Source organism: Heterocephalus glaber, unplaced genomic scaffold (genome assembly GCF_053883595.1).
Source record: "Heterocephalus glaber isolate CG9 unplaced genomic scaffold, H.glaber_assembly_v1.0 deba00001608, whole genome shotgun sequence".
In the NCBI taxonomy this organism is placed as follows: Eukaryota; Metazoa; Chordata; class Mammalia; order Rodentia; family Bathyergidae; genus Heterocephalus; species Heterocephalus glaber.
Window position 1 is genome coordinate 10,471,983 of NW_028258379.1, and position 20,769 is coordinate 10,492,751.

Here is a 20,769-nt window from a genome sequence, read left to right on the forward strand (position 1 = left end):
GTAGTCCAGGCTGGGTTTCAACTTGCAGCAATCCTCCTGCCTCAGCCTTCTGAGTGCTGGGATTACAGACATGCACCACTATGCCCAGCAAGAGCTATTAACAGTAGCTGACCAGCAGTAATGTGGTCTGGCAGTAGACTTGTATGTGCCTTGGGGTGATGAGCCAAAAGAACACAGCATCACCTGTGTAGTATTCTTGGCAAATATTGACTTGAATCCAATCCTGAGGAAACAGTTAAATGCATCCAGATTGTGGGGCATCCCACAGCTGGCCTGGAGTCTTCTAAAAATGCCAGTGTCATAAAAGAAAAACTTTAGTGGACTGTTTCAGATGAACAGAGGTAAAAGGGACCAGACAGCTAAATGCATTGCATGACCCTTTATTGGATCCTGGATGAAAACAAAGACTGCAGATACATTTTGGGGATGGTTTTGGAAACTTGTATTATACAATGGATTGTAATGTTACATTTCCGGGGTGTAAGGAGGCTGGGGTTATATAGGAGTGGAAGTGCTGAGGGACATCTGTATAGTATCTTAACCTTACTTTCTTTCACATGGTTCATGAGGAAAGTTGTGTGTATGTGTGTAACAGAAATGATCCTCAAAAGGTATCTGTGGGAATAAACCTTACATAAGGAGTAAAAGAAGCAGAGATGTGTACTGTGTCAACACACACCCGTTTATTATGTATCTCATTCATATATGTAGATCAGAAATGTGCAGGACTAAACTGAAGCACTAAAGGATTCATGTTGAGGTAGTAAACTGTTAGAATGTGAATCAAAAGGAGTCGTTTCTGTGTAGGTGATAGTGAGGGGCGGGAGTGACGGGACAGGCTCAGGGTGGTGTCAGTGTGTAGCAGCGTGAGATTCCTGACCTGGTTAGAAGTCTTACACCAGTGTCACTTGGAGCAAACCAGTGAGCTGTATGTTGATTGTCTATATGTTCTTGACTGTACTTGTGTAATAATTGACGTAGTTTTTTTGGTACCGGGGATCAAACTCGGGACCTTGCGCTTGCAAGCAGGCAGCAGAACCACTGAGCTAAATCCCCGGCCCTCATGTAGTTTTTTTTTAAGTTTATGAAATTTTAAGCAAAGTGATTGAGTCAGAAGAACAAATGTTGTTCATGTGACTTCCAGTCCAGAATCCTATTTTGGGACCATAATGTGCTTGCCTCTCTCTTGCTCCTTTGTCTAACAGCTCCGTGGAGACACAATTCATATGGCTCACATAGTTCCCATTGGAAGTGTACAGTGAAGTGGTTTTTAGCATATTCGTGGTGAATGCCACCACCTCTTGTTTTCTTACCCTAGCTGAGCTGAATGGATGGTTCCATTTCTAGGTCTCTAGGCTCTTAGCTTTGGCACAGAAGCCCAGTGCCTGTGTACCCACAAGTTAAGGGCATAGTCTCTGGAAGCAGCTGGAACTGGATTCAAGTCCTAGGTCTTGCCCCTCACCAGCTCTGTGACTGTGGCAATTACTTGACTTCTGGGCATCTACATTCTTACTGAATCCTTATCTGAAAGGAGCCAGGTGAGGATTCAGTGTGGCAAAGTGTTTAAAGCGCTTAGTGCTGGGCCTGGCACACAGTTAAATGCTCAAAATGATGGCTTTTAGCTTCGGGTAGTGGCACATGCCTGTAATCCCAGCATCCTGGGAGGCCTAGGCTGGAGGGTCACACGTTTGAACCCAATTTGGACAATTGAGCAACTTAGACCTTTTCTCAAAATAAATAATGAAAAAGAGGCTGGGATGTGTGAAGGCCCTGGGGTCAACCTCAGTCCAAGAGGGAGAGAAGAAAAGGTGGCTTTTGTTGGTATGATGGTATTTATTTATTTATCTGTGTGCTCATTCTGATTGTCTCTTTGTCTTTTTTTCCCATCCAGGCGTGACCAGGGGGTATCTGGGGACCAGGTCTCCATCATGGTAGATGGGGTGCAGGTTGCACTCCCTTCATATGAGGAAGCTGTGTATGGCAGTTCCGGGCACTCCATGCCACCCGCAGACCCCAGAGTGCCCATCGTGCTGTCAGAAGGAGCTGGGCCCAGTGGGAGGAGCCTGCTAAGGGAGCAGCAGAGCCAGGGGGCCTGCTCCTCTTCAGGTGGTGAGGAGGAGGCCCCCGGCCAGTCAGGACTGTGTGAAGCCTGGGGCTCCAGGGCTTCAGAGACTGTGATGGTGCATCAGGCAGCCACCTCTTCCTGGGTGGCTGGCTCAGGGGGCAGCGGGCCAGCACACAAAGAAGCCACAGATTCAGAGAACAGCGACATACAAAGCCTTTTATCCCTCACATCAGAGGAATACACAGATGGTAAGTGGTCTGTGATGAACAGGATTGTTAGCTGTGTGGAGTCCTTGCCGGGAGTGAGGAAGGATGGTGGGTCTTTCTAATAATTGGTGTGCTTTTGGCAAAGAAAGATATTACCCAGGATATTAGCCTACCAAACAGTTTCACCTTCAGAGCACCAGGTGGGGCCTTGGGCTCTCAATAGAGAGACTTTTCACTGTGAATACTGAGAGTTTGGAGTCTTGGACACTATTCATGGTCACAGGACAGTGCTAAGTAAAAGATGGACAGTTGAGTGGCGGTTGGGCTATCCTATACTTACAAATTTTATGTTCCTGAAAGGTCAGGAATGACAAGGAGACCTGGATTGTATTACAGAGAGAACAGGAGCTGTCTCTTCTTCGGCGCAGAGCAGCTACATCATTGCAAGCAGGGCTCTGCCAAGTACGACACTCCTTAGTTTCTGTGTACTATCTCAGCTCATCCTCACAGTGATCTTGAATGGTAGCTATTTGTTACTGTCCCTGTTTAGAAAAACTGAGGCCCAAAGAGGACAAATCATTGCCCACTGGTAAATGATTGAGCTGGGATTTGAAGTGATGACTCTGGTTTCAAAACCTTCAGTGCTGTCCTGCCTCCCAGGAGACTCCAGTTCATGTGTTGTGAACTGGCCATAGAATGACATTTCTGCCTCCTGACATTTCTGTCTTTGTGGGAGCCTGGAGAGTTTAATCTGGCTTGGCTCTGTCACTTTAAAAAATATCTTCAAGTGGAATCTCAGTGCAGTTCAGGACACAGACTAAATCTAGAAGCTTCCCTTTTGACAGTAATGCCTTCTGCACTTAGAGCCTCCCTAAAAGCCTCAGAAGGAACTTCTGCCTCCTGGGTATGCTGGGTGCACAGTGAATGTCTAAAAGTTGGAAATTCGTAAATACAGATCATGATTTGCCCTCTTTTTTCTCAGTTGGCTAGAGAGATGGCAGGGGACCACTGATTAGTTGCCTCAGGTTGGGTGTGGAAACCAGTGACCCCTGGACTGTTAGTGCCATGTGTTTTAAGATACGTCTAGGAGCAAATAGTAGCCCTCATATTCTGTAAGGGGCTAGGAATGTGCCCTGCTCTTCCTGGGCTGCCTTGCTTTGTTCCTTGGAATGACCAAGCATCTTTTACAGCCCAGCCTGTGTTGGAGCTGAAGGAGGTTTCAGGAGTGACGCGAAGAGAAAGGAAGGGTGCTATCTGCTGCACGGACTGTCAGTTGGAAATGATGATGGGACCCATAGTAGAGAAATCCTGTAGTGGAAGCAGGAATTGTAGAGTTCACATTGAAATAAGGGGCTCAGAAAGCAATACAGGTGATTTAGTGAGTTTGTTGCAGGCCATGCCTGAGCTTACTGGGACTTGAGAGGAAGTCAGGAACATGTGTCTAACCCTACCTCCACCCCCCACTGACATATGAGAAGACTAAAACCCAGAGAACGGAAGTGATTCATCCATTGTCACACAGCTGGCAGATGGCTTTGAGGAGAAGGTGGGACTTAAACAAGGCTTTGTGGCCTCATTCGGGAGTGGTTAGGAGATAAATGGAAGTGGCTAGACCAGCAGAGTAAAAAGAGAGAGGGTTTGTGCTGGTGGGGCCAGAAAAGGTTTGAATACCAGGCTGAGTGTTCAGATCTTAGCACACAGAGGGGAGAGAGCTAGAAAGGCCTAAAAGGGGGCAGGGGATTTTTGACTCCCTAAACATGTAGGTGTGGGCATTTTGTTTTTCTACACTAGGGCCTATTGCAGGGTCAAGAGTGCTGTGGGGAGGCCCCTCTGGGTAACCGCTGTGCTTGCCCTCCTGTCTTCCCACAGATATCCCGCTGCTGAAAGAAGCCTGAGGGCTGCCATGGGCCTCTCTTCTCTGCGAGGGTCTTCTCCGCCCTTCTTCCCACTCCCTGTGGGTTTGAGCACCCTGTACTCCAGCTACCCCACCCAGATATCTGAGCTGCCACCTGTGTATCAGTGTCTCTGAGGGCCTGCAGGCCACCTCACTGGAAACTCAAGGAAGATTCCCGCCATCTGCCTGGACAGCTGGAGCAACTGGCTCTTTGCCTGGCCCAGCCTTCCCATCTGTTGGGATGTATTTGAATGTGCCGGATCGAACTCTCTCTTCCTTTCCCCGAGCCTCTCAGTCCCTTCCAGCCAGCTCACTGGTGGCAGCCCTACAGCCCATGTTCGGCTGAGCACCGCTGTGTTTACTTGTGCCTTCCCTCAGCCCATCCAGTTCCCTGCAGTGCAGGTGTGCAGCTGTCCACAGCCTTGGTGGTTCCTGCCCCTGCATGCAGAGGCTGGGCCTGCAGCTGGCACCACCTCCCCTCACAGGAGCAGAGTCAAGAGTGAGCCTCTGAGGCACAAGTAGCTTTCATTGGGGCAGGCTGTGGGTCCCTGGGTTGACACTGGTGGCACATTTCCTTGGCTGAGAATGGAGAATTTGGAAAATCATCCCAAAGCCATCCTAGCATCTGGCTGTTCAGCTCAGGTGCAGGCTCCTGGCCCTGGTGAGAGTTTCCAAGAAGCATCCAGAAGATCCTGAGGGAGGGAAAGAAGGTGGCTGGTAATGATTGTCTTCCTAATATGCAAACTCTCACTTCTTGCTTCCAGCATTGCGCCTTGACTTTGGTCTTTTCTGTTCCCTGGATAAAGGGAGTTGCATGCTGCCTCCTGGGCTTCAGCCCAGGCAGCTCTGGCTTCCCTGCTGCCCACAGAGCCTGAGGCACATCATCCCAGGAGTTTCTAAAATGCCATCCAACACTCATCTGGTCACTGGCACTCTGGGCAAGTTGCCACTTTCTGGGCTTGTGGTGACGGAGAGGAGGCCAAGAGGCACAGACCAAGTCCCTGGGCAGCTGCAGGCAGCTCCAGCCCGGTCCTGAGGATCCTCCTCACCACGGTCATGTGCCTTAGTAACTGTGCCCAGGAAGTGGCCTGCTGCCTAGTGCACCTCTGCTTTTCCTACTTCTGCCCTTCCCGGTGCCCCTGCACACATCATGGCTGACAAGCCATTCCTGTCTTCCCCGCCCTCTGGGGAAGGAGCTGAGAAATGGTCCACAGTACGCCTTGCCTTACTGGCTGAAGTGGGCAAGCGGGTGCCCAGCAGCCTGGCTCCCAGGCTCCTTTAGACTGAAGCCTAGGTGTGGACACTGGAGGGGAGCTGTAGTGATGACTCGGCACTGGGCACTTCTCCCAGGGCCCCTCTTGGCCCTGTGGTGAACATAGGAAGGCTGGGCAGACAAGCTCCACCAGGCTGCTACCTTCTTCACATGACAGACGTGGCATTAAGGAATGTTTGCTTTGGCTTTTTTTTTTTTTTCCTGAAACACTGGGGCTGGGAAACCTCGAAGCTGACTCTGCTGCACCTCTGCTCCTCCTCAGCATCTCTGGTGTGGTAAAAATAATAAAAAGCCCTGTTCAGGATCTGACCTAACAGGGTTAGCCCCAGGCGTGGGTGGCCTGAAGATGGGGAAATGGGCTTCTCCCAACCTGCCACCCCTCTGCCTCCACTCTTACAATGCACTTTACTCCCTGGTCATGCCTGGCCTCCTGCTGCCCCTCATCTTCTTTCCTCTCAGGGTAAGGGCAGTGCCTGTTGTGCCTGCTGGCCACTCCCACACATCCCCCACCCAGAAGCCCCATCTGTTGTGCTGAAAGTCCAGGCAAGCAAAGTCAGAGGTAGGGAATGAGTTGGATAAGGTGCCAGAATTGAAAGGCTAAAGCCTGAGGGAGATGAGACACACATCTCAGCAGTTGCTGGCACAGGCCACCTAATAGAGGAGTCCTAAGGCTCCAGCTGCATTAACATGCAGACCCTCTTTGATGCGCAACAGTGCCCTGACTTCCTCCAGAAAGGAAATGTGAGAAGTGGGGAGGCAGGGCTGAAGTCTCACTCTCAAGCTTTTATTTTCCACGCTTTCACCCCCCCCCCGAATTCTGTTCTAGAATATTTTTTAAATAAAAGAGCCCACCCTTTTCTGTGTAGTTACTCTGAGCTTTTGCCCCCTCAGAGGTTGCACTTTTTATTTCTGGTTTATTGACCTGATACCTCCTTCCATCTCACTGCTCATTAACACTGCTCTGGGCCTCACAAGCCCAGGCCTGCCTGTCAGGAAAGTAAGAAGTTGGAACAAGCGCACCACCCCTCTTGTCTGACTTAGAGGAGGCCCTTTCCGAGGCTCCTGGGTGTACAGGTGCTTGGGGCTCGGCTCACATTGATGCTGATGTCTGAGTTGGCTTCTTTCACAGTTCTCTTTCCCGCAAGGCAATTTCTTCATTTTTGGCCACATGCCGCTCTTCCTGGGGCTTCTGAGTTTTGTCCCTTGCAGAGGGATTGGGGACTCCCCAGCTGCCTTGACGTGAGGCCTGGCTAGAGACGGGGCAGAGGCCGAGTGGCAGGCTGTTAGGAAGGAGCCTGCCCAAAGCCTGCCGCTGGTGGGAAGGAGCTGTAGCCACAGCCCTGCTTGCCTGGGCTCACCTCCAAGGGATGCCTGTCCTGCAGAAAACCTGTGCAGAAGTGGTCAGCACCAAAGGACTTTTTAGAAAGCATTGTTTTCCTTTTTCCTCTTTTTAAAAATTTTTTTTTCTACACTTGAGCTGGCTCAATGCAGGTTTTTTATCCTGGTGACATTCTAGCAACTTCGAAGGGCCAGAATATGGTAAAAGTCACTTAACATGTCCACCTCTCCCATGCCTTAGTTTAGCAGGTCGGCTTTGTCTTTTGCCATTTCTGTATTTTATGTGCTTTGTTTCACTGGGTGTGAACTGTGAAATGGCTGAGTCCTGGCCACTGTGTGAGTTTGTTTGGTTTTATAAGACATTTCAGTGTACATTCTACAAGCACTCCATTTGCAATATTATCTTCCCCATTCATCTTGCCCTCCTCCTCCCATCCCCAGCTTTAAAATTCTGTGGAGAAGCCAGGCAGCAAGACAGACAAAGGTATATTTTTCCTGCTTCGTGAGTAGCCACACACGGATAGATGGCTCCTGGCCCCTTTCTTCCCAAACCACTTGATTACTGCATAACATTGTTGCCTCCATTTGTGGGAACGTTCTTGCATAGAGAATGGAATATGCTGCAAACATTTCTTGATCCTTGCTTCCCCCTCGCCTTTCCCTTCCCTCCTCAAAGAGCAAAAAGGGGCTAGAAAGGAAGTGGCATACAGCCGTCACAGTTACAGTAAGTCCAGATGTGCTTGCCAAGGATAGCGAGCTGGGAGCACTCTCGCGGGGCCAGCTGGGTCTCCTGCAGGGCTTGGAGAATATTTCGCTAGGCAGATGCTTGGGCTGAATCTTGGAGAAGCTAGTTCCCTGGAGAGGGAAAGGTGGCAGGCCTAGCTTTGCTGGGAAGTGTCTCTTAATTTCCTGGAAACCCTAGTAGAATTTTGAACAAAACCACCAGTGTTTGAGCCTTCTGCCAAGCAGCCCGGTTAGTGGAGGAGATGCAGTGGCAAAAGCACTGGGATTGGATTGCCGAGCAGGGAGGAGAGATCATCGGGTTGCGTGGCAGCACCCACACCTGGCCTGGCTTAAGGTTGTCACACCACTAGGGGATCTTCTGCAGAATGGTACTCGTGTAATGGTTTATAACAACACACGCTTAATTGACTGTGCAGGATGTCACTCAAATCAGTTTGGGTTTGCTTTATTTTATTTTATATATATATTTTTTGGTATCCTGTACATTGCAGTGGGTGTGAAGATAGTATTTTAATATTTGTACAAAGTTTAATTTAATTTTAATTGTTCTATGTATATAACTGCATTTCTAAATAATAATAATAAAAAATTCTTACGAATGTGGCAGATGTGATCCTTTCCGAACATTTTTGCAGGAACCCCGGATTGAAGAAAATTCCTTTCCTCTTGTTCAGGAGCTCTGAGTGCAGCCCCTGTGCTCAAGGTGCGATTCTGTAGTGCCAGTAGACTGTGGTGGGCCTACCTGGAAGGTCAGATGTGCTGGGAGGGTAGACAAGTGCAGAGGCTCGGTGACTGTCCATGGGGATGGGTGAGGTGCAGGGGCAGGCAGAGGTTTCTGGGATGAAAGGCTTTGAAGCTGGAACATGAAGGGCCAGTAAGCAAGGCAAGTGACAGGATGCTACCCTTCAATAGATGCAAAGGGAGCAGAAAACACATTCAGCTTAAACCAGGAGTGAGGTCTGGTAGTTAAGTGCATACTTGTAATGCCAGCACTCTGGGAGGCTGAGGCAGGAGGATCACAAGTTTGAGCCCAGTCAGGCCAATTTAGTGACTTAACAAGACCCCCTCTCAAGATAAAAAATTTGAAAAAGGGATTTAGCTCAATGTGAAGGCCCTGGGTTCAATCCCCAGTACTGAAAGTACTCAGCAGGGTTAAGGGGAAAGCAGCTCAGAATGAGCCAGGGAGGAATGCAGGGACTAGAGCAGTGGTGGGGAACCCTAAGCAAGCATACAACTAAAAGGCTCGCTGTCGCTGGATTGGAGCGAGGGGCCTCAGCAGTCAAGCAGGCAAGTTGGTGCTGTGCCCTGAAGGCAGTAAGTAGCACCATAGTGGTTTTCAGTGACAGGGCTTAGGAAGATACAGGCAGTTTGGAGGGAGAAAGCGTTCTTTCTGTCTGCTTATGAAGAATGGGCTTATAGGTATAAGGCATATTATACAGGATCAGAGACCAGTGAGTCACTGGCCCTGTCTGAGTGGTTTCTGCTAGGGTGGTGGCAGAGATGAAGAGAAGTTGGTGGATTCAGGGGATATTTATTAACGGCATCAATGGGTGGGTGGAAAAAGGTATCTGGGGTCTGCACAAGCATCACTGCTATCAGTGGTAAGGGTGAATGGGAGAGACCTAACATTCACTGAGCTCTTTACCAACTTCTAAATCAGCTATAACAATAGCTGATCTTACTAAGTACTTACTGCGGACCGGGCACAGCTCTAAGCCCTTCGTGCATAAACTTGTTGCATCCATGCAGCAGCTCCACAGGTGCCCTTGTTGCCTGTGGCCATGCACCAAATACAATGAAACAGGTACAGAGAGGCGAAACAGCTTTCTTGTGGTTGAGCCAGGATCCCATTCAAACCTAGGTGGTTCCACTGGGACGACACTGCTTGCCTCTCTGGCCTTCCTCACACGGGCCTTCCAGATGGCACAACCCCCATTCTTGCCTTTGAGTCTGCTAACCAGCAAGCTTCAAGTAGAGAACTCTAATTTTAGGGCAAGGAAATGGTATGCCTTCCACCAGGATGATAATCTCTTTTAAAAATGGGGCATAGCCCAGTGTCTACAGTACCAGCACTCTAGGAGGCTGAGGGAGCCCAACGTGGGCAATTTAGCAACTTTGGGAGACCCTGTCTCAAAAAATTAAAGGGCTGGGGATGTATCTCAGTGCACAAGCCCTGGGTTCAAACCACAGTACCAGGGGAAAGAAAAACAACGAAACAAAAAACCAAGATCTCAAAGCAGTAGACCTCAACAGACTATTTTGGTGACAGATGAGCCTCCTGACACTGGAAACGTGCTGACAGAGGTAGGGAATGCTAGCCCTATACAGGTGAGAAGACAGGGAAACAGGCTGTCAGCACGGGTCATCTGTGGTGCTTTTGACTTCCATCTTGACAGCTGAGGTCGGGCAAAGGTAACAAAGCCCTCAAAACCTACAGTGCCAGTGGGATGGGGGCCTGCCTGAAGTTGTGGCTCAGGTGTAAACCATGTGGGTAGAGAGGACTCCTGCCCTGCTGCCAAACCCCACCTGCGAGCCTGGAAAGTGCAGACCTGCAGAGGACAACAGACGTCGTAACTCTCGAAGATGGGTCTTTCCTAGGCTACATAAGATACCCTTAAATACTCAGAAGTGATACATGCTCATCCTAGATAATCTAGAAGGAAAATTAAAATCACCATAGCGCACCTCCTGTCGGTAATGTATGGACAGTTTTCTATGCCCGTGTTTCCTTCTTATAAAAGATCACTTTCTAATAATATTTTGTGTACATTTTACAACCTTTGCAGTGTATTACAATCTTATAAAGTAATCAACTACATCATTTTTAAAATTTTATATTGGTACATTTTAGGTGTACAATATAATGACATTCATCATTGGAAATTTGCACCTTTACATAATCTCTCTTGGTTCTTATTTTTCCCCCTTCCCCTGCCCTCCCTTCAACCCCTCCACCCCTTGCTATTTACAAAGACTTTGTTTCCATTTTTTCATTTTCTCATGTTAATTCCATTCCCTGCTTTCCTTTCCCCTACCCCTCCCACATCTCCTTCCCCTTTGCCTCTTCCTATTTCACATTATCTACTTATTATACCTTTTAGTCCTTATTTACACTTTCAATTTCTCACAGTGGAGAAACTATTTGGTATTTACACATGTGTGTCCTATTTATTTCACTTAAAGAGTATAGCCTCAGTGTGCATCCATTTAGCTATAAATGTCTCTTAATTTCTCATTTTTTATGGCTGAGTAGTACTCCATTTTATTAAAAAACCACATTTTCTTTATCCAGTCTCCAGTTGATGGGCAATTGGGCTGCGTCTAAGTTTTAGCTATTACAGATTGTGCTGCTATGAACATGGGTACACATATATCACCGTGGATGATTCTTTTAATTCTTTGGGGAAGATACCCAGCAGGGGAATAGCTGGGTCAAATGGGACTTCCAGTCCTAGTTCTTTGAGGTATCTCCATACTGATTTCCACAGTGCTTGCACCAGTCTACCCTCCCACCAGCAGTGGAGCAGGGTTCCTCTTTCCCCACAGCCCCGCCAGCATTTCTTATTGGTTGATTTCATGACAGCAGCCATTCTTTCTGGAGTGAGGTAGAATCTCAGCATTGTTTTTATTTGCATCTCATGAATGAGCAGTGATGTTGAACACTTTTTCATATGTATGTTTGCTATTTCTACTTCTTTGAGAAATGTCTGTTCATTTCAGATGCCCATTTTTGGGATGGCTTCATTGCAGAATTCTACAAGACATTTAGAGAGGAACTACTGCCACTACTGTTTAAACTCTTCCATGAAATTGAAAGGGAAGCAATACTCCCAAATTCATTCCTGGAAGCAAGCATCACCTTGATCCCCAAAGCAGAGAAAGACCCAACTGAAAAAGAGAACTATAGGCCAATCTCACTAATGAACATAGATGCAAAAATCCTTAATAAGATACTGGCAAATAGAATGAAGAAGATCATCAAGAAGATCATATACCCTGACCAAGTGGGATTCATCCCAGGGATGCAGGGATGGTTCAACATATGCAAATCAATCAATGTAATACACTATATCAATAGAGCCAAGGACAAAAACCATATGATCATCTCAATAGATGCAGAAAAAGCATTTCAAAAAATCCAACACGCATTTATGACAAAAACCCTACAAAAAATAGGAATAGATGGTCTCTACCTCAATCTGATAAAAGCCACCTATGAAAAACCCATAGCCAATAGCATACTAAATGGTCAAAAACTGAAATCCTTCACACTAAAATCAGGAACAAGACAAGGATGTCCACTATCACCATGCTTGTTCAATATAGTTTTGGAAACATTAGCCATGGCAATTAGACAAGAGAAAGAAATAAAAGGGATAAAGATAGGAAATGAAGAAGTCAAATTGTCATTATTTGCAGATGACATGATACCCTATATAGAAGACCTCAAGAACTCCTCCAAAAGTCTTCTAGACTTAATAACTAAATTCAGTAGAGTAGCTGGATATAAGGTCAACACACAAAAATCAATAGCTTTCCTCTACACAAACAACAGACTCACTGAGACAGAAATAGGGCAAATAATTCCTTTCACAATAGCATCCAAAAAACTGAAATACCTAGGAATCAACCTAACAAAAGAAATCAAAGACCTCTTCTCTGAAAACTATAGCACTCTGAAAAGAGCTATTGAAGATGATATCAGAAAATGGAAAGACATCCCTTGCTCCTGGGTAGGAAGGATTAATAGAGTGAAAATGGCCATACTTCCAAAACTGCTATATAGATTCAGTGCAATCTCAATTGAAATTCCAGCACCATACTTCACGGACCTTGAGAAAACAATCCAAAAATTCATTTGGAACAAGAAGAGACCCAGAATACCAAAAGCAATTCTAGGTCACAGAGACATGGCAGGGGGTATCACAACCCCCAACTTGAAACTATACTACAAAGCTACTGTGATAAAAACATCATGGTACTGGCAAAGAAACAGACCTGAGGACCAGTGGAACAGATTAGAAGATGCGGAAACAACTCCAGACACACTCGGCCACCTCAACTTTGACAAAGGAGCCAAACACCCTCACTGGAGGAAAGATAGCCTCTTTAATAAATGGTGCTGGAAAAGTTGGGTTTCAACTTGCCAAAGATTAAAACTAGACCTATATCTCTCACCATGCACTAAACTAAAATAGAAATGGATTAAAGATCTAAATATTAAAACAGAATCACTGAATTGGCTGGAACAGAGGTTAGGTAAAACTCTTGAAGACATCGGTGTAGGAAAAGATTTTATGAACCTCAGTTGCCCATGAACTAACACAAACAATCAACAAGTGCGATCTCTTCTTGTTAAAAAGCTTCTGGGGCCAGGGATTTAGTTACTGGTTCTGGCACCTGCCTCGTAAGCTCAAGGTCCCGAGTTCAATCCCCAGTACCAAAAAAAAAAGCTTCTGCACAGCAAGAGAAATCACCAACAGAGTGAAGAGACAGCCCACAATGTGGGAAAAAATCTTCACCTGCTGTTCCTCAGACAAAGGTCTACTATCTCGAATCTATAAAGAACTTAAAAGAATCAGACCTCCCAAACCACATCATTTTTAATGCTGTATGTAATACTGGCAATTGGGACTTTGAGTTATCAAAAAATTCTTTTAAATTATTAGAATAAAGTGCTAGAAATGAAACTGCTGGATCAAAAGAGATGCATCTTAATGACTGGATATGTCTCAGTGCATTTCACATGTCTGTTGAGCAGTTACATCAACTTCTTGGTGCTTTTGCGCCCCCTTTCCTCCTTCCCTGACACTCAGATGGCCACCTCCACTGAGATTTTTTAAATGTGCTGTCATGGGCAGAGTCTTCATTTTCTCACAACCTCACCAGCACTGGGAATTGTAATTTTAAAAATCATACCAGTATTGTTTTAATTAACTTTTTTTTCATGTCTCATGAAGTTTTTTTTTTTTTGGTACTGGGGATCGAACTTGGGACCTTGTGCTTTCGAGGCAGGCGGTGGAACCACTGAGCTAAATCCTTGGCCTTTCATGAAGTTTTTTAAATGTTTCGTTTCTTTTCATAAAGAAGGTATTTTGAGTATCATGAAGAAGTCCAAGTTTGAGATGGAAAATGAAAAGAGTAATTTTCCTTCCTAGTTCAAAGTGCACACACATGGGCTAGGGATTTAGCTCAGTGGTGCCGCCTGCCTTCCAAGTGCAAGGTCCCGAGTTCAATCCCTGGTACCAAAATCAAAACAAAACAAAAAAACAAAGTGCACAACCCCCACTCACACCTTACCACTAGGTCTTCCCAGTAGCTTCAGTGACTTGTGTGTGTCTGTGCAAAACTTACAAGCTTCCAGGGCTGGGGATGTAGCTCAGTGGCTCCACGCCTATCTGGCAAGCACAAGGTCCTGAGTTCGATTCCTGATGCGGGGGAGCTTCCAAGAATCAGGAAGCTGTTAGCCCTCTGTCTTAAGTCGGTTTCTGATCACTAACCAAGTTTTTCCGACAGATTTTCATTTCTACTTGGCAAAGGGAAAGTAGGTTTTGGTCTTGGCTGTTAAGAAAACATTGATATTGTCTTGAGAAAGCTTCTTGGGAAAATTAGCTGAGGTTGGTTTGGCTTTAGAAAATGCGACATCACCAAAGCTTAACAAGATATGTGAATGGGGGTTGCTTGGGTGAGGAAGGGAAGAAGAAGGAAGGGAGACTCCAAGCCACTCAGACTTCCCTGTCATGGAGTGTTTGAGTTCACAGCAGTAGCACTTTGGATGATATTCCTGGAGAGAGCAGAATCTTGGAGCAGGGAGGAGACGAAGAATTGTAGTGATGGCTCCCAAAACACTAAGAGCTTGGGGAAGAAGGCAGTGAAGCTGACCTAAAATAAGGACAGGATTTTGCTACTCCTGGGAGATGCTGTAGCAGCAGTAGGTGCTGCAGGCCATTCGGTGGGCAGGAGAGACAGGTGAACAGGATCTCAGGGAGACATGATGTGGATGCTTTTAGGGAAGCCAACACCAAGGGAGTTGACAGCATCACATCTGAGTGGTAGGTACCAGGCGTGCCCCTAGCCGCTGGCCTGCGGTAACTCCTCTAGTCCTGGCAGCTACACTGTGGATGTCATGACTAACTCCAGCTTTGCAGATGAAGAAACAGGCTCAAAATTGTGAAGCACAGCTGCATCATGAGGTCACACAGCTCTGAAATGATGGAGACTGGGATTCAGCCATGACTATCTCATAGGACAATGTTTTAATATCCGCTTCAAAGAACACTGCCCACACCATGTAGGTTTTCTCATGATGCAAGAACAAAAGCAACTGGCCGAAACCACAGCACCCCAGCCGATGGCTAGCTCTCTCCAGTGCCTTTCAGGACTTCATTTTCTTCCTCGGAATGCACCTGATTCCCCTTGAGTGTTCAGAGCAGGTAAGACAATCACAAACCCTCAGTCATCATTTGTAAAATGTCCACTTTGACAGAGAACCCTGAGGTGCATGGCTACCTGCTGACTGTCCACAGCCACAGGGCCAGTTAGAGGCAGAGCTGGGCTGAAACTCTAGGCCACTTGTCGAGGCTTAGTATGTGTCCCACACCCTCAGCAAGTCCACTCTTCACTTGGCTTTCCATCCTTTCCTCCAACGCAGCTTCCTTCCAATATCCTGAGTGCCTGTTGCCTGTTGTTCACTGGGAGGCTGGTGGGGGTGCTGGAAGCATACACCAGGATGACTCCTTGGGCAAGTTCCAAGAGGCATTCTCAGCGGAGACTCAGATGACCTCTGATGCTCCTACTCCCAGCTGGTTGCTTCAGACAAGGGCACAGGCAGGCAGCAAGAAGAGCCCTGGCATGGAGAGAAGGCCTCCCAGAGTCCAATACCTGAGCCATACTTTGATTTTAATGCTTCTCTCTTCCCAGATTGCTCTCTGGCATAGGGCTGTGGCTTATCTGCAGCCTGGGCTAGAGAGGGAAGGCCCTGGGTGGAGGGAGCTGTCCAAGGGGTTGTAGGCTGCCTCTACCCACTGTGCTGCAAGTGTCGGATTTGCTGCTCCAAGAGGCCAGGAGGAGGGAGATGAGGCTGCTAATTCTGCTCTGGAACCAAAGGCAGGGCTGGAGAACCTGCACTCTAGGAGTGCCAAGCCAGCTGAAAGGAAATGCCCTCTTTGTTTCCTCTCGCCTTGAACTGAGAAGAGGGGCCAATGCAGTGGTACCCCAAAAAGGACAGTGATCTAGGAGTGTGGTGTGAGGGTGTGAGTGGTCATAGGGCATCTGCCACACTCCTCTCTTTCCCTGTCCTTCCCTGATGTTTGCTGAGCACCTACAAGACTCTCAGACTAGGTCAGGTGCCTTAAAGATAGTATTTTATTCAGTTAACTCAGTCATTCTTAAAGACAAACTTAACCCCCCCCCCCCGATTTTACAGGTGAAGAAAGCTCAGAGAGGTTCCAGTATAGCCCAAGACCACATAGGTGATGGACAATCACCCAGGCTGGGATTTGAATTTGAATTCTCGACTCCACTCTGCTCTTTAGTTCACTTCTTTTATGCCTCACCATTCTTCCCTGGCTGTCTGGTCCCTACTCCTGGAAGTATCTTCTCCAGCACCTGACCCTGTCCAACCTACTATCCTCCCCAAGAATCTCTCCCAGGAATGCCCAAAGCCAGGACACCAACCCATTCGAGAAACTACCTAGTCCTGTGTGCTCAGCTGTGCCTCAGCTCAGGATGGGTTTTGGGCTCTGGCAAGTTCAGGGCAACTATGAGACACAGGCAGCTCCTGTGCACCTTCTGGGCTTCACTGCAGAATGTGAGGGGTTGGTCCAGTGGCTGCTCTGTATTCCCGGGGCTTCCTGCCTCACCTCAGGATCTCCAGCTGGAGGACTTGCCAGGCTTCTCTCTCTCAGATACCACACACAGATTCAACAGATTGTGACCTTGGGGCGAGACATGACACATTCCCAAGCTTGCCTGGGTCCCTCTTTCAAGCTGTCTGTGACAAAGGAACATTACAGGGCACAAGGAACATCCCATCCCACACCCAAGATTTTGGACTTCCTGTCTGACATTTTGGACTTCCCCTGGTATCCCAGTGTCCCCAGAAAAGGAAATCTCATAACATAGACCTGTCCTGGGATGCCTGTCTGGGTAGCCTAGACTTGCTACTCCTGGGCCAGCAGATGATTCTACGGTTCAAAACTTGTCTGGGCTCAGTGGAGGATTTGGAAAGCATGGACATCCCCACAGTGACACTTCCCTAAGGGAGCAAGAGCCTGGCTGCCTCCAGCAAAGGCAGCCTGCTTGCAGATGAAGCCTTTAGCTGGGCTGAACATCTGGAGGGATCTGGAAGATGGAAGGAAGGATTGGAACTCAACATAAACATACCAAGCACAAAGCTGGTATCTCTACGGCCTTGAGCAGCTGAGCTTCAAAGGTCTTGTGGGACTTTTTATGTTACATCCTCTCCAGGGATGGTCATTCCCCACTCCTGCTTCTGTCATTTCATTTTTCATTCATCCATTTATTTGTCCATGTATTTGACAAATCATCCGAGATTACACAAAGCATAAAGCCTGGTTCTAAAATTCAGTCTTCCTTCAAAGTATTTGCAGTTTAATAGGGAAGAAAGATAAACAGTTACCTAAAACTTCAAGCAGAGCTTAAAAAATAAAAAAACAAAGAGCTATAATGACAATCAGCCATGCACCTAGGGAGTGAAGAGGAGTTAATTTCTTTTGGGGGTGAACAAAGAGTCCTTAGGGAAGGTGTCACTTGGTTTGGGTCTTAGAGGATGAATTGTACTTCAATTTCATAGATAAAAAAGTTAACCAGGTCCTGTGGGGTGAAGTAAGAAAAAGAGGACTTTTCCAGGTACTGAAAACCACAGGAGCAAAAGTAGTAACATCTAAACTAGGAGTCCCAAGAAACTGCTATTTTTGCAAGGTTTTTTTCTTTTTAGCCCTATTTAGGTGAATTTCCACCTAATACATAGTTAAGATCTGCTCAAATTAGGAATGCTTTTCCTTGGGTTAGACTATGCTCAATAATTTTAATGCTGAGAAAGAAGCTTCAGGATGTCAAGTGCAAAGAATCTCCCTGTTGGGATCTGTTCTCTACTAAAACACCACTGAACGTAGCTCTTTCTGGTCACAACTGGGCAGTGCCTGCCTCCTGCCTGCAGAGAACATCTTCGAGAATTTTAGGACTCATTCAGTCTCCAGTACAGGTCAAATTACTTGCCATTTGGGGCAGATGACAGAAGGGACGTTGCTACTTGTAACTTGCAACGGTTCTTTGAGCAACAGCCACACAGTTATTCCAGTGTTCCGAGCTGACCCTTTTAATGAGGGAGAGTAGCTACACCCAACTCCAACATTTTTTCCTTGTCAAGTGTTTCTCTGTTTTACAGAGGCATTCAAGCTATCTTATAATAATAGACATTGAAACATCAGAAATAATATTTTTCACCTATCAGATTGTCAAAAGAAAAGGCTTAAAATTAGCAGAAGTGTACATTGGAACATCTCTATGGAGAGCAACTTGGCAATAACCATCAAAGTCACACTGCAGTTTGTCATCCTCTTTCCTTCTCTTACCGAACAATTCATTCACAAGGTAATATTACATGGGGACAGAGGAGACTTGCAAATTAAGAAAGGGGAAAAAGCCCCAAATCAGACCCACCCAGCACAAACAGAATGAATCCTGCAATGTCAGATTGGAATAGGGGGTATGACTCATGAGTTTCAATATACATAAATTGATATAGAAATAAATATAGAAGTATACATGCATGGACACGCAGACAGTCCCAAGCTCTTTCCAGAGGGCTTGAAAGCATGACATCCAAGAGCTGCAAATACACTGAGCTTTCAGATTGTCACCTTAAATACTGTTGTCCACTAAAAGAAACCAGAGCTCCTTGGAAAAATGGCTTATTTCTGAACTAAGGTAGGAAGACAACAAAATATGCCTGGAATGTCTTGTATCAGAAAGTGCCCAAAGAATGATGGCCATGGGTCCACAGCACTCCCACTCAAAGGAGCTTCTGCGGGCCACATCAGGGACAACTTGGCCATCAAAATAATGCTAACAATGGTAAAATCCATTTAACAATACAGGAAACTATGGGCCCATGTAGGTACACCTCACAATGGAGAAGCTGGAAGACATCTTTTAATCAAGGGGACAAATCAAAACCATGTACCACCTAGTAGGATGCACTGAGAGAACCCAACACTGCTTTTATGATATTTCAGTGGGACTGCAGCCCAATCTACTCACAAAAAATGAGACAAAGCCAAACTGAGTGATAGTTTATAGAAAAACTGTCTTGCAATCTCCAAAATGTCAAGGTCATGAAAATTAAGAAAAGACTGAAGAACTGCTCCATACTAAAGGAATCCAAAGATATAAAGAGAAATGTAACCCATGATTCTGAACTGGATCCCTTTGCCTTAAAAGATATTTGTGATTGGGGAAAAACCTAAATGGGGTATAGAAGTTAGGTGGCAGTAGTATATCACATGTCTTGATTTGATGGCTGTATTGTGGTTATGTAAGTGAGTATCTTTGCTTGTTGGAAACACATTAAAATATTTGGAAAGGATTGAGCAACATACTCTCAAATGCTCAGGGAGCTTTGTGTAAGTTTATTGTTTCTAAATAAAGTGGTTTACTTCAATTAAAAATATTATAATTTACTCTTGACCTGAAAATTCTATTCTTAGTCCATTCCTGCTGCTATAACACAGCATCTTGGATTAGATAATTTATAAGCAACAGAAATTTTATTTCTCACAATCTGGAGGCTTGAAAGTCCAAGATCAAGAACCTGCCACACCAGTGTCTGATGAAGTCCCAGACTCTGCACCTCCTGCTGTGTTCTCATGTGGCAGAGTGGTTACAGCTGCAAAAGAGACAAATATCATATCCTCACTTAGAATAGCAGAAGAGATGGAAGGTCCAATAGGGTCCTCACCTTTTACAAGGGCATGCATGGTTCCCACCTGTGAGGATTGACCTAATCATAGCTCAAAGACCTTCCCTTCTGACACCATCACTTTGGCAGCTAAGGTCCCCATCTGAATTTTGGAGGGACGCACACATTCAAATCATAGCATTCTACTTGAAGGAAAATTTCCCACAGTTACAAGTTACCCATTACAATTATTTAATAAAGAAAATGAGGACCCGAGTTTGATCCCCGGTACCAAAAAAAAAAAAATAAAGAAAATGAATCTTTGCTTATGTAAGTTATTTCTTACAATTGTTTAATAAAGTAAAAAAAAAAAAACCCCACAAAACACTGAAATCATCATCAACATGGGCTAAACATAAAATGGACATAGGAAAGAAGAAAAAGGATAAAATACCTCAGGACCAAGCTGCAGAATACACTGTTGTATGAAAAAACACAGGTGCAGAACAGGGCGTGGAGAATGCTAACATCATCATACAAAAAGAGAAGAAAAGGAAATGCCCATATGCATGCTTTTATGTTCACAGGGGACCTCTGAATGCACCCTTGATGCTGGGAGCATTGGGTGCTTCTGGAGAGGGATGGTGGAGCTAGAGAAAGCAATATGGGGGGATGAATCATCCTCTAGACCCTTTTATACGTTGAGATTTTGAAGCAAGTGAATGTAACCTGTTAAATAAATTAATAAAATCAAAATTATATATAAAAAGGCAGAAGGGATATTCACAATGAATACAGAAAATTTATCTGATCCCTTGTTAACAGGAAGGGGACATAGAGCTCCCTGTGGGAGTTTAAGATCAATAAATAATACCTATTATTTCCATCTGCCTTTCTTGAGAAAAGAAAGATTATTTGTTGCGATCTTTGATGTTATAGACTGGATTCTGTGTGTATATGATCTCTGGCTCAAATCCATATGTCAAAGTCTTATATTCAGCTCCTCAGATTGTGACCATAAGAGACACTTTTATGGTTTAGATCTAAAATGTCCCCTGAGCCGGGTGTGTCCAGAGGTGGGGTTTGGAAGGTGATGGGATCATGGGGCGCTGTGCTGCTTATCAGTGGATTCATCCATTGATGAGTTCAAGGCTGAATGTGCTGTGAGGAGGTGTGGAGGGCACAGCATACAGACACCACAAAGAGAAGGGACAGTCGGTGGGAAGGAGGACAGTGTATGAGCTGGTTCTGAGGAACAGGCATGGCTGGTAGGTCAAGAGGGCATCTAAGAGCCATGCGGAGCCATGGAAGACTTCAGTAAGGAAGGGA

General features: G+C 45.9%; 1 protein-coding gene across 7 annotated transcripts in view; it reads left to right on the top strand.

The window, feature by feature from the left end:
* The window catches only part of Susd6 (sushi domain containing 6), a 95,840-nt gene extending 87,721 nt beyond the window's left edge, over positions 1-8,119 (top strand). For all 7 annotated transcript variants that reach the window (XM_004837318.4, XM_021247218.2, XM_087195318.1 and 4 more), the window contains 2 exons: positions 1,892-2,313; positions 4,141-8,119. In XM_004837318.4, coding sequence (XP_004837375.1) covers positions 1,892-2,313; positions 4,141-4,166 — 448 coding nt within the window. In that variant the 3' untranslated portion in view covers positions 4,167-8,119. The remainder of the gene's footprint in view (positions 1-1,891; positions 2,314-4,140) is intronic.
* The last annotated feature ends 12,650 nt before the right edge of the window (positions 8,120-20,769 follow it).